At 45.1% G+C, this 13,133-nt stretch overlaps 1 protein-coding gene across 1 annotated transcript in view; it reads left to right on the top strand.

The window, feature by feature from the left end:
• Nucleotides 1-13,133, top strand: part of LOC144141476 (venom metalloproteinase antarease TserMP_A-like) — a 31,611-nt gene that overhangs the window by 17,821 nt on the left and 657 nt on the right. The window contains exons 10-13 of the mRNA XM_077673031.1: nt 4,381-4,489; nt 5,720-5,887; nt 10,014-10,164; nt 12,281-12,403. Coding sequence (XP_077529157.1) covers nt 4,381-4,489; nt 5,720-5,887; nt 10,014-10,164; nt 12,281-12,403 — 551 coding nt within the window. The remainder of the gene's footprint in view (nt 1-4,380; nt 4,490-5,719; nt 5,888-10,013; nt 10,165-12,280; nt 12,404-13,133) is intronic.

The following is a 13,133-nucleotide window of genomic DNA, read 5'->3' as shown; positions in this document are numbered from 1 at the left end:
GGTAGGGACATAACATTAATGTAAGAAAAAAAAAGCCTTAGGAGGGACCACACGCGCTACTTTGCCGTAGGCCGAAGCAAACTGATTCGTTGATTTTCCCCGAAATGGGCATCATAGTGCCCGAAGAATACTCATTAAGGCAATGCCACTTAATCAACAAAAGAAAAAACATCAAGACAGGAGCAACACAAAAGTAAAATGACATGAAATGTGGAAGGCACAAAAGATGTTGTCGAGGAAAAAAAATAAGATTGGTAAATGTATACAACCATCGCATTCGTACCCACTTAGTCATAGCAGTAAGTTCTCACAAATAGCAAACCTTCCACCGCAATTGGTTCGTTGTGGTGCTTTTTAGCATGGCAGCGCACGTTGCGTTACAGTCTTAAGGACTAGAATTCATGAATCTGGTAATGATATTTCCCTTTGGCGACGTTGTTGAGCTCCACTGCCGACAAGCTTGGCAGTTATTTTAACCTACAAATAGACTCTTTATGACAAATACCGCTCCTTTTTCCGCTCGCACTTTGAGAAAAAATGGCCGCGTCTCTGCTCTCTACGCTGACAATGCCGCTGAAAAACGAGTCTTCTTCCGTCCCTGCCACGTGAGCGCCTCTCCTCTCTCAGCTGCCCACCTCTCCCACTGCACCCCACCGGTCTCGATCCCCCCACAATAAACGCGGCAGAGGTTTGCTCAATTCAATTCAATTTTCCCGCTTGCCACTGCTCGCGCCGCATCTATTGTAACCTTTTAGTGTTTGGACTTCGAATGCCGCCATGAGGTCTAGGCTCGGCCGCGAACTGTTTTTTTGTGATTTGTAGTTTTGGTTCAGATATTGTTTTAAGCCCGTGTTTTTTATTTGCTATAGCAAATATGAAGCGCACATGTATTTTCCATTAAAATTACACTGCCTAGTACCAGCCATGTATTGATGCTTTGCCGCATGTATGTCTAATGATTTATTTTTTCTCAACAGTGTTGACAAGAATGATTTGGTGGTTTGGAAAGGTTTTACCTGTATAAACGCCTCTTTCAAGAGGTCATTTAACATCTGTTAGGATGGTAACATTAAAGGACAGACAGACAGACGAATAGAAAGACAGCCTGACCAAAATTTTTGGGTTTAAGCAGCCCAAGAAAAACAATCGTCTTTACAATCATTACGGCAGCGACGATCCGCACCACCGAATCTGTTACAGGCTCGAAGAAACAGTTATGACCATAGCAGCCACTACTGTTATTGGGCATGCCAACATTTTCACCTACTTCCAATAAGCATGCGATCGGCTACAAAAACGCTGAATCTCCCGCCACATCGAAATGCTCATACCCCGGTAACTACCTGAAGAAGTCACTGAGCTGTAACGGGTGCCCCCAGTGGCGGATTTGGGCGGGAAGGGCAGGGGGGGGGGGCGCTTCTGCCTAGACGCCCTAATTTAGGTCTCGAATACGGACTATATGTGCACATCCTTTTTCGCTGACTAAAAAGAGAAAATGACATGGTACTTCCGGGATCGCACACAAATGCCTAAAAGATACGAATTCTGGCGATAAAAACAATGTAAAACCGGCAGGTATAGCCTTCGGAGATTTATGGACGCACAGAACGGCGGGCGAAGCGTACCGTTATCACTTGTAGAGTATCTCCATGCGCGCGGCCCTGCGGGCAGCAAGGCACCGTAATCAATTGCGCATGGATGCAACCGTGATCGTTGCGAACACGGCGCGCCGCTCCGATCGCGCGTCATTATTGCGGCCCGCAACTGCACGAAGACCTACGCATCGTGCCGAGAAGTGTGACTTTCCACCCGGCGCTTCTACACTGCCACTGTACTCAAGCCATACAGTTTCATACTAATATATAGTAGAGAGAAATCTCTCGCTGCAGTCGCGGGCCCTTGTGGGCAGCGCCATTGCCGCTAGCGACGTTCCTCGCCTACTTGGCTGAGATAGCCATATGGCTTCTTTTTTGTATCGAAGCCAATATCAACAAAAAAGGGTAACATTTTTTTCTTGTACATTGTGCCTGAAGCTTCTACTTAATCACTGACCAATTAATATTTTTGGAGCTTTAATTCCATAACAAAACAAATTTGATGAACCTTCTGCAGTAATGTTGTTGCTCTTTTGCAGCCATAGCCAACGTTTCAGCCTGTTTATGAGCTATGTCAAGGATAAGGGGAACGAGCCTGCCTGGTACATGACGGAACGCTCGCCGAAGCGCGGCTCCTTTAGACAGTGGCGCCAGATTTCCCTCCAGTATATACTAGTACTATAAAACTATGATTCAAGCGGATGATCGTCGTTCGGAAGCCAGACGTGAATACTCTGGAAGCCAGACTCGAAGTTACCCGAGTCGGAAAGGAAACGCGGAAGACACTGCCTTTCATAAAGCTTGAAAAAGCAGAAAATTTTGATGCACAGTTCTGATAAGATGTCACGCCATCCCTTTTTTTTTCTTGCTGCAGATTATACGTGCAGTCTTTGTCAACATTTTCTAGGCTATGCCAAAAGGGCATAGGCCAAAGAAATTGATGAGCACAAGCTTACCTCTCGAGCAAGGCTAAAACATCTTATGCCAGGAAGCTGGAGGAAACACCTGTCTTTGTTACTGTCAAAAAATATTTTGGTAACTTTTGAAAGGTAAACTTTGGCTATGAATTTTTTCGTGGCTCATAAATCTACGGCGTGGCCGAGAAACTTTTGACGAAGACTGTACGTATACCATCTTTTTTTAATATACTTCGAAAGCGCTTAGGTCTCAAGCAACCCGTTCAGCATGTAAACAAATAGGAGGGGGTCACTTCGTTTTTACAGCGGTGGCACCATCTGTACAGAGTTGAAAGTAACTAATATGACCAACAGAAGTGTATCTCTTAGCGGCAGATGACACGTAGTCAGTGCGCTAATATGTTCTTGCCTTTGCAGCTGCAATAGCTTTTTGCATCTATTTATTGCAATACATGGTCATCGTACCCTGGAATGAGATGCCCCGTATGTTTAGACTTCTACTATTCCGCCCTATGCAAAGTTTAAGATTACGTTGGCTACAGGTTTGCAGCTCACATATTAACCTCGCATATAACAAGCCACCAAATCAACTCCCAAGCAGTACTGATCACAAAAAAACATTTTTCTTGGCAGTGGCTACGTCTGGGTGAACAAAACTGCATTCATTTTCAGCCGTACTTTTCTAAGGATTGATGAATAAGCTGAAGGGTCGTGAAAGACGTGCCATACAATTTACACTTCCAAAAGTGGCAAAACAACCAGCGTCCACCCGTTTACTTGTCTTAGATGTTTCAAAAAATACTCCGGAGCATGTGCATTTCCACTTCACAGAGCCGGTAATGCCTGCCGGTTCCTGCCCTCTGTGACCCGCCGCGGTGGCTCAGTGGCTAAGGCGTTGCGCTGCTGAGCACAAGGTCGCGGGTTCGATTTCCGGCCGCGGCGGCAGCTTTTCTGATGAAGGCGAAAAGCAAAAACGCCCGTGTGTACGAGATTTCGGCGCACGTTAAAGATCCCCAGGTGGTCAAAATTAATCCGGAGCCCTCCACTACGGCGCGCCTCATCGCCTGCGTTGCGTCGGCGCGTTAAACCCTACAATCAATCAATCAAATCCTGCCCTCTGTGGAGGTGGCAACCTACATTGAAGATGTAGCCCCCTATACGACAATAATTTTGTACTTACCGTATTTTCACGTGCATACCCCGCCCCTACATATAATACGCACCCCCACTTTCCGCCCGCGGGAAAAGAAACAAAAATCCTCGCGTATTGCCCGCACATTTGATACAAGAAAGGCTGCACCAAAACTACTGCTCAAGCAACACATCACATACTATGTAGACAGAAAAAGCGTATATTTAGCAAGTAGAATACACTGACTGCAAAGCGAAAGTCACGATTCACTAATAAAATTCAGTAAGCGCACTCGTGCTTGTTATTTTCTTCCTTGTCCATGTATGTTACGCACAATCGCTGCCATGGAAGGCTTAGTCAGTGTTACTGCGTAGGAGCTTCACGGCGCGCCGCGCGTTGCCGGGAAGCTGCACCAAAAGGAAAACCCATCGCATTAAACGCACCGCTACTTTGCCACTGAAATTCTCGCATTTTTTGGTGCAGGTTGTACGCGCCAAAATACGGTATGCTGTAGTCAGGTACAGCTGTGTGATAGTATTATTTCGCGTTACCAATTATTCAATGACAGCTCTGAAAAGCATGTAATTGTGATCACCAATGCAGGCCATGTGATTAGAAGGAACATAAGAACATTATATCCATTTGATAAGACAATTCTCAAGCTGTGAAAGTTTTTCCTCAGGTAATCCTCAGGTAAATAATTAATTTCGATGTGTGATTTTACATTTACATTCAGGCCTGGCGTACGTGGCTTCTGCTTGCGGAGACTACAAAGTGGCACTTGGAGAAGACGCTGCGGGCACCTTCAAAGGAGTGCGCATCATGGCGCATGAGCTGGGGCATGTGTGAGCACTTGTTTTATGAACACAAAAAAAATATTTATTTGTTTATTTATTTATTTATTTATTTATTTATTTATTTATTGACAATACCCCTAATGGCCCCAGTTAAGGGTACTACTTAGGGGGTTACATAGCCCACGTATTGAATGAGCTCAATAAAAACAGGGCAAAGAAATAAAACAAATATAAAATTGAATGTTCAAACTGTAAACGCAAATAAATACCTACACACTGCAAGCTTGAAAAAAGTGGTTAATGTGAAATTCTGTACATAATAACAACAAAAAGACAGGAGTATAATACAAATGGTTCAAATTCAAGCACGACACGCTGTACAACCTATCAGCCCAACAAAAAAGAAAATACAGAGCAAAAACAAAAAATGTTGAGTGCATGTTTTGAATGACGGAAAAGAAAAACCCAAAATGAGAGGCAAGTGTTAGGTTAGCTTTTGATTTAGTGTCTGGAATTTCGTGTTGCCTTTCTGAGAGGCGATATGAGATGGTAGATTAAGGGACGAATGCAGGCGGAACATGACACATCAGTGACTTGACACATCAGACAGCTTTATCTTGTGAAGAACTGGTGTGGTTCCTCAGTCCACGAGCCCAAGAGACGATTTGACGATCGCTGCCTTGGACACGAATGGTTGCTTAGCGTTTAAGCGAGCTCTGGCTATCAGGTTCACCCACAGCTCTGGAAGGGAAAGAAGAGAAGAAAGAGGCGAAAGGGATGGCTTGTGAGCACACCTAATCTTGATGTGTGTTAGGGTACCTGGTAGAGAACAAAATATATGATCGTTTGTCATGTGTGGTGAAAGAAAGTGTTCGTTTGAATTCGACAAGAGGTGGTTTCTTCGTTTTTTAGTAGATCAAGATTGTCTAAAAGTGCGGCAATCCTGCGTGATGTCTTTAAAGGTGACCAGGGGGGAAAATCATCCTCGGTAAGCAGGAAGAAAAGGGCGCAGACTTTCTGGTGGAAATGGTTGTTGCTCGCCAGTGAAAATTAAGCTGGAGGCCAGACAAAGTCAACGTTCGTGTTGGGCTGATGATGGCTGAGTAGATGAAGAGTTGCTGGTGCCGCTCTACCGAAAAGAAGCTACAGTGCCATGTCTTTAAGTGTATTCACATACCCATCACTTGTCTTAATGTGTTTATCCACACCTTCGAAGCAGGTAAAAACGTGAGATTTTAGTGGAAAATTTACGCTACTAAATTGTCGCTTTCTTTTTAGGCTCGGATGTCCTCACGATGGCCAGACAAACGCAGGGTACGCCAACTTTGCCCCAGACTCCCGCAATTGTCCGTGGAGCGACGGCTTCATCATGAGCTACGTACAAGCAAATAGCCGAAGCATGAAGTTTTCTTCGTGCTGTAATAAACAGATCAACATGCTCGCCAGGTAAGCGCTGCTCCGGACGCTGGTCCGCGGAGGAGACACATGCTGACTTTTGTGGCTACGCGTGCAACCTCGGTCACGCAGACCTAGCATGCTCATCGGTGCTCATATTCTTTGTTTTAAGCTCACCGTGCGTGTAAATCAGCTGAAGCAAACGAATGTCGACTCCTAAAACTTTAATCTCTTAGCTCCAGATAGCTGCATTTCAAGAGAACGTCAAGATTTTCTCTCAAAACTTTGCTTAAGGTTCAGTAGAACGTTTATGAGGTTTTGCCTATATCTGCGAAGCTGCAAGTCATCAGGCTTAACACTGAGGGACGCAACTTTTGACGACTAAGGTATTTACTCGATTGTAAGCACCCTGTTTTTTCCTCAATTGCGATTCCCAACATCAGGGGGCAGGGGGAGGGGTGTTTAGATGAGAAAACACAAATTAGCTGCCGCCCTCCACACACACACATTTTTCACGGCGGCATCTGGGCAAGACTGGCGCAAGGAATAATCTTTCATTTGGCGAACATTCAAGAGAAAATTTTGGACAGTGAACCCACTGCTTAGGTCTGATACTCGGTCCCTCTCCCTACCACTAGAGTCCGTTGCACCGTTTGAGGCGCCGCACTCTGCATCTCACAGCAGGTCGTCTTCTGTTCTGTAGAAGTGGTTTGCAATTGAACATTTCATGAATGACGTGGTCAGAACGTCAACTTGGACCCGCTAAGACGCCTCCGAAATCCACCTTGTGATGGTTGCTTAGAAAATGGGGTGTTTAAGATTCGCATGCAGATATTTTTTTCCAAAACGTTTTTCTGATAGTAAGGGAGGGTGCTTAAAGTCGGGGTGTACTTGAATCGCAAAAATTCGGTACTTACACAAAGCCTTAAAGAAGCCTATGATGCTGGTTTTCAAGGGGAATGCGAAATATTGGCACTGATGAAACAGTTGTATTAGGTTTCTGAAAGTAACAGCTGATCTAATCATAAAGTGAATATAATTACGTAGTTCAGCTTGTCTAATATTTTATTTCACAATTAACTGCATGTCAAGCTCATATTTTTGTGTTTTCATTTTGAAGGCAGAACAGCTGACTTTAATAATTGCCGCCCTACTAAATACCCACAATAAATGCACACCGGTTTGCGTGGTTAATTGACTCAGTCTCAGTGCTTAAATATTCAAGCTGAGCTATACTTACTTTGATTATGCATAGTTTTGATGAAACAAATGCGCTGCCGAATCATTAGAATTCTCCTGCGGGCTGGTGTAGGTGTTGCCACAGCCGAGGTCACAGCGTCGGCACAGAGAGCGTGCACGAGAACGGAAGCTGTAAACGCACTTTTTTCGTACAAATTCCCCTAATTTTACCACAATAACCAGGACACAGCTTACCGGTTGTAAAATTTGTCTAGGTAAAACTAGCGCACCGTGTTTACGACCAGCTATATTGGGTGACCGTGTTTCGTTTGGTGACACTTTTATTATTTTTGTTTTCATTTTTGCGAATAATCTACGTTTAGAATAACAGAACCAATTAATGACTATATTTCGCTAATTATTCTTTTCTCGCTTCGATCGCTATTGTAGCTTCTGGTTGTTCTTGGTTATTTCATTTTTATCCTAATCAAATTACAGTGGAATCTCGTTGATACGATTCGGCATATTACGCTTTTCGGACTAATACGTTTTTTCTTTTCGTTCCCGGCTAACGTCCCTTAAAAATAATGCATTTTGGGCGTTTATTACGATCACATTTTAGTTGAAAATTGAATAATACGATCGCGAAAGCGGATCTCGACCGACATTTCTAGTAATATTGCGCTAATGCTTCGGTATACTCGCTCAACGGTATTCCAACAAGCCACGACCTACACATTGCGGAAACACCGAGGGTGCGGAAGCACCCGTTCTGCTGCAAAAATGTCACTGCAATGCTTGGCCGTTCCGTGCAAGGCTGACGATAAGTCAGGCGTTGCACCCCGGCATGTAGAAAATCGTATCACAATCAAGGAAGAAGGCGCGCAATGCTTGCGACAGGCGCGACTTCCCGTCGCGACTTCTCCCATGACCCTGCTTCCCGCGCAGCGATTTGTTCTCTTTTTTTCCTTGTTGCTATGCGGGGCCGCGTTTCCAGACTTGTGACAACGTCACGGAAATGCAAGGTGAAAGAGGAAATTGTACGCCAATTCGAAGAGAACCCAACGAGGAAGTGCGTGGAATTGGCAAGCGAGCTCGCTTTGCCAGTGTCAACGCTCAACGCTACTGCCGGTCAGCAAGAGTAACTTCAAAATAATCTGCAAGTTTTTGGACATGGTGTCAAACAAACGCGAGGTGCGAAGCATGAGTCAAAGGAAAACATCCTGCTTATATGGTTCAAGGAAGCTAGGGCGACAGGAGTGAACTTCGACGGGTCAGTTGTATACGCGAAGCAGCTGACAGCGTCGAACTCTCCTTGGGTATTCGAAACTTTCAAGCATCCCGAGGCTGCCTTCTCCGATTTACGGAGCGACACGGATTGTCGTACAAGGCAGTGTCTTCCAAAGCAACCGGAAGCTTCTTTTTGAACGTTTTAGAAGAATGTACTCCTGGACATTTAAAACAAGAAAGGGTAGCACAAATTGAGCAGTTACTTCAATGTTGCTCCATAAAATTGAGTTGCCGACGGAACATGCATATTTTCTTTCTTTTTTAACCTGTTTGGATACTACGATTTTAGGATAATACGTTTTATTTCCCGCTTCCAGTGAAAAACATATCAACGAGATTTCACTGTATAACAGTTGATTAGTCAGACCTTTGCGACCTCGTTACTTAGTTTTTGATAGTATGGTTTGCTTGTTTTTGTGTATTTTTGTTTCTTTCGGAAGCTAACCTGTATTTTCACCCTTATAAAAATTAAATCCCTCAACTTTGCCCATTGATTGATTGATTGAAAAAACGTTACTTATGCCGGCGGAACGACGTTTTTACGCGCCGCGACGCGAGCCTCGGCGTCGTCCTGGTGGCTACTCATCCGAGACGTGAGCTCGCCGTTGCCGACTCGCGAGTCTCATGCCTTGCGTGCGCCCGCAGTACCTGCTGGACGGCCCAGTGTTGATTTTCGTAGGTGTAGCTCCTTGCGGCTTCTGCAAGCCGTGGCTGGATGGTTCTTGACGTCGCTTCAATTGGGCTCGTGACACCGTTCCATAAGATGTGCTTCAGGTCTGCAGTCTCCCTGCAGCAGAGCTGGCACTTGTCAGTCGGGTATGCCTCCGGATACATTCGGGGCATCAGAGCCGGGGTAGGTAAGGACCCGGTTTGAAGCTGCCTTAGTAGCACTGCCTCCGCCCGGCTCAACCCCGGGTCCGGAGGTGGGAAGGTCCTGCGAGCCAGGCGGTATGCTTTGGTGATTTCGCCATAGTCTGTCATTCGGTCCTTAGCACCGAACCACGTTGAACGGTCAGTTGGGGGGCGCGGTTGGTGAGGGCTCGCGCCTCCGCGTGTGCCGTCTCGTTGTGTTTTGCGTTCTTAGTCGACACGTCCTTGCCCGCATGCGCCGGGATCCACTTCGCTCGAACAGTTCTTGGGCCTTTTAGACATGCATTGCGTAGCACCTTCAAAGCTTCTTTGCAGATGCGTCCCTTGGCGTAGTTCCAAACTGCCGTTCGTGAGTCGCTGATCACCAATTGGCAGCCTGCATCGGTAATGGCCAGGGCGATGGCCACCTCTTCTGCGCGTTCTGCATCCGTACACTTGACGCTTGCCGCCGTCAGAGTGTCTGCGGTGCTGGCCTTTATGACAATGGCAGTGAAGGCCTCCTGAGGGTATTCCGCCACATCTACATAGCGAGCGTGCTTATCCTGGGCGTGTAAGTCAACCAGGGCTCTAGCCCTTGCCGCCCTCCTGCCCATTGAGCATTTTTGTGCGCATGACATTTCGCGGTTGGTGCCCTGTGATACTACTTTGTAAGAAAAGGTTACGCGTTAAAATACCTTTTCATTGTGGAAAACATTGTGGACAACAAAGACTATGAAAACTGTGCACCAACAGCCCGAAAGTGATGCCCGGTCAGTCTGTAATGGCAGGTGCTTTCAAGTCGCTTTTCTGTACCTTGTCGAAGCTTATGTTGGCTGATGGATGTTTTCCCTCACCTAAGGGCTCCGCAAGGATGGTGCTTGCGCCGCCTAACCGTTCGAAGAAGGATCAAGAGGAAGCGCAAGACCCCGAGACTCCCCGGGGAGATAACCAACAGGGATCGACAATGCCGGAATGCTTACCCTACGCTGAGAACGACACGTTATTTGCCAGTAAGTAGACCTGTATCCCAGGTTTTTAAGCCAAGACAAGACAATCAGTTTACTTCCCAGAACTATGGCTGGAGGTATACGTGGACTAAAAACAGACTTAACAGCTTGATAGGGCCCATGAAACCATACATGGAATGAATCCTTACAGGGTCCATGAACCCTTAGTATGTGCGCCATATAAAGAGCTGAATAAGTATGTTGCCGAATATGTAATGCCGCACATCAACCACAATCAATTGCAACGAGCTGTTACACTGGTCTAACTAGTAAAATCCCTTGCCTCTACAAACCAATTCCGAGGACGCTGTGCCGTTCCCCTCCACCCTGAGGGCGTCAGTGCTGGTGAGGGAAGGTCTGTATGCATAAGGTTATGCACACTAACTTTTCGCGGGACGCCTAAAACACTTCATTTTTGGTTACCATAAAACGCGGCTAAAATCCTATATCGAGATGTTCATATCTTCGCTGTTGCACGAGCTTCGACGAGCGTATGTATTTTATGCAAACATGAATCCTTTCCAAACGTGATGAAATAATAATGCGTGACAAATGATACTCATATTTCGTCCAGAATAAATGGTTTTTAACTTGGTTTTTGTTAATTACCCCATCTCCTGCACCAAACCAAACCTTTGTTCTTCAAAGCTTTGTTTTTATTCCCAAGAGAACTCCAAATATCTACCATGCTCATATTTTATTCCAGTAAAGGGGCAAAGCATCTATACCTTGCTTTCATGTTCTTACATGAAAGATTTACATAGAGTTTCAGTGCTTTTCATGGAATACACACAAGCTTCAAAATGGTAGGCTTTTAGCAATTAAGCTGAGGTAGTGCAGCTTAGTTCGCACAACTTACATGTAATCAAAAAGTTAAGAGTTGAGTGCGCCATAAAACCTCTTGAGGTTAATTTTTAAGCATATTGCGAGCATGCGCAAAGTAAGGTATGCACGATTACATTTCATATTTGATGCAGAAAAAATCCTAATCTCCCTGACAGCAATCCTTCCTTTGTGGTTGTAACAGACATTTTCCACCATTCTGCGCTGCAGTTTACACCAGATCGACACACTAGTTTCATGTCCGTGTTTTAATGCGAAAGCATAAGGTTACCAGGTAGTGCGAAGCTCAGTCGAGTCTGGCATGCAGGTAGTGCACAATATGGGCGACGGATGGCACACAAAATGGTTGACGGCTCAACTAAAAAAAGAACAGGTGCGAGAATGCTAGAATGGACGCCACATCTGTCAGGGAGGCACGTCTAGACGTGTCTAAGCGAAGTTAATTGAAGTAAAAAGAATTGGGTATATTTTTCTGGTTAGGACCCGATGTAGGAACCTTCTAATTGCGATGCGAGAATGCATGTCCAACGCCACCACAGCTGCGTGGCTCTAGCTGGCTAAATGGGACCTAGTAAATGCGCTGCGGCATTCTACTTGGAAACCTGTGTTCAGACATGTGATGAGGCCTCCACGAGTAACTTGAGCATGCTGATTACAAAAGTATCATTCAGGCGAGTAGCTCGGTACTTTGCCACTAAATGTCCTCTTTGCTCTGCGAAGTGAACGTGCTATATTCTGAGTCAAAGAAACCGAGAAAAAAAAGGCGCGAGAGGAAAATTGTGATTATATAATGTATTATACGTCCATGGTGCGCCAGAACCAAGAAGTTCTAGTTGAAACATTGTTGGACAGTTGCAAGTTCGGCGAGTTGGTAGGTGTTCATAACTGATCACAGCGCGAAAGACGAGACAAATAAAAGAACGTTGGTTGGAACATTGTTGGTTGGAACATTGATTAGAACTTGGTAAGGTTGAGAGGACCTGTTCGGCAACTGGTTATTAATGGTTTCGCTATCAACCCCTCATAAGGAGTGCCCGGGAGCCTTCCAACGATACAGGGAGAATCCTATGAACACAAGTTTGCGACTGATAATCAACAGATTTGGGTAACAGAAGAATAGACCGAAAGTAGCACATCAATACCCTCATTTAGCAGCCATATTGTGGCTCTTTCCCTAAAGAGGAACGATCGCGCGTCACTGAGAAGAGTATTGATGAAGTACGGCATGTGTGTTGAACCGTGTACCCTTTCAAACCCTTGCTCCTTTTTCACGCAGGAATTTGGCGAGCAGAATTGCAAGATTTCATGTTCCGTGCCGGAGGAAGTGTACCAACGCTCAGGCATACGCTGGCCGGCGTTCCTCAACGATGGGACTCCATGCCACGGTCGGAGGGATATGGTTTGTTCGATTCAATCTCTTCTTGCTTGTGAAGTCCCGGTGCCACTTCACTACCCAACGACAAATCTGGGAATTATGCCCAAAGTTGTTAGCGTTCAACTTCAATATTACGTCGAGGCAATTTCCGTGGCGTTATTTTTATTAATCATTTATTTGTAGATACTGCGATCTCGTAACGAGATCTTAGCAGGGTGGGTTACATCTTTGTAACGAGTACATAACATGACGCAGAATTATACAGAAACATAGTCGATGGCAGGTAATAGAAAAAAAGACACACAACAACAATCGAAGCAAGTGCGACTCGAATAAGGATAATGAACTTTGTGAAACAACATCATTCGCCAGGTCATTCCAGTCTATAACGGCAGGTGTGAAAAAGAATATTTAAAACAGCTATTTCGCGGAACAAGTGGTGTAATCATGAAGGAGTGCAGTTTTCTGGTAGCATAACCTGAATAATAGGATTAAATGTGCGAAGTATCAACACGGTAGTGCTCTTTGACTAACTGAAAAAGAATATTTAAGCGACAGATGCGATTTCTCTCGGAAACTGATCGGAACCTACTCTGTTTAGAAGTTCAGTGATAGAGGAGCGACCATATGAGTTATATATAAATCGAACTGCTTTCTCTCGTATTTCTAATTTTTCTATATTATTTCTAGTGAACTGTGACGCCATCGAAAAAATTCCGTCTGGAACGGCACGATGAAAGGACGAAATTGATAA

The sequence above is a fragment of the Haemaphysalis longicornis genome, unplaced genomic scaffold (assembly GCF_048455015.1).
Source record: "Haemaphysalis longicornis isolate Haplotype H1 unplaced genomic scaffold, Haemaphysalis longicornis Haplotype H1 scaffold_6, whole genome shotgun sequence".
Classification (NCBI taxonomy): Eukaryota; Metazoa; Arthropoda; class Arachnida; order Ixodida; family Ixodidae; genus Haemaphysalis; species Haemaphysalis longicornis.
This window is presented reverse-complemented; position numbering and strand designations above follow the sequence as displayed.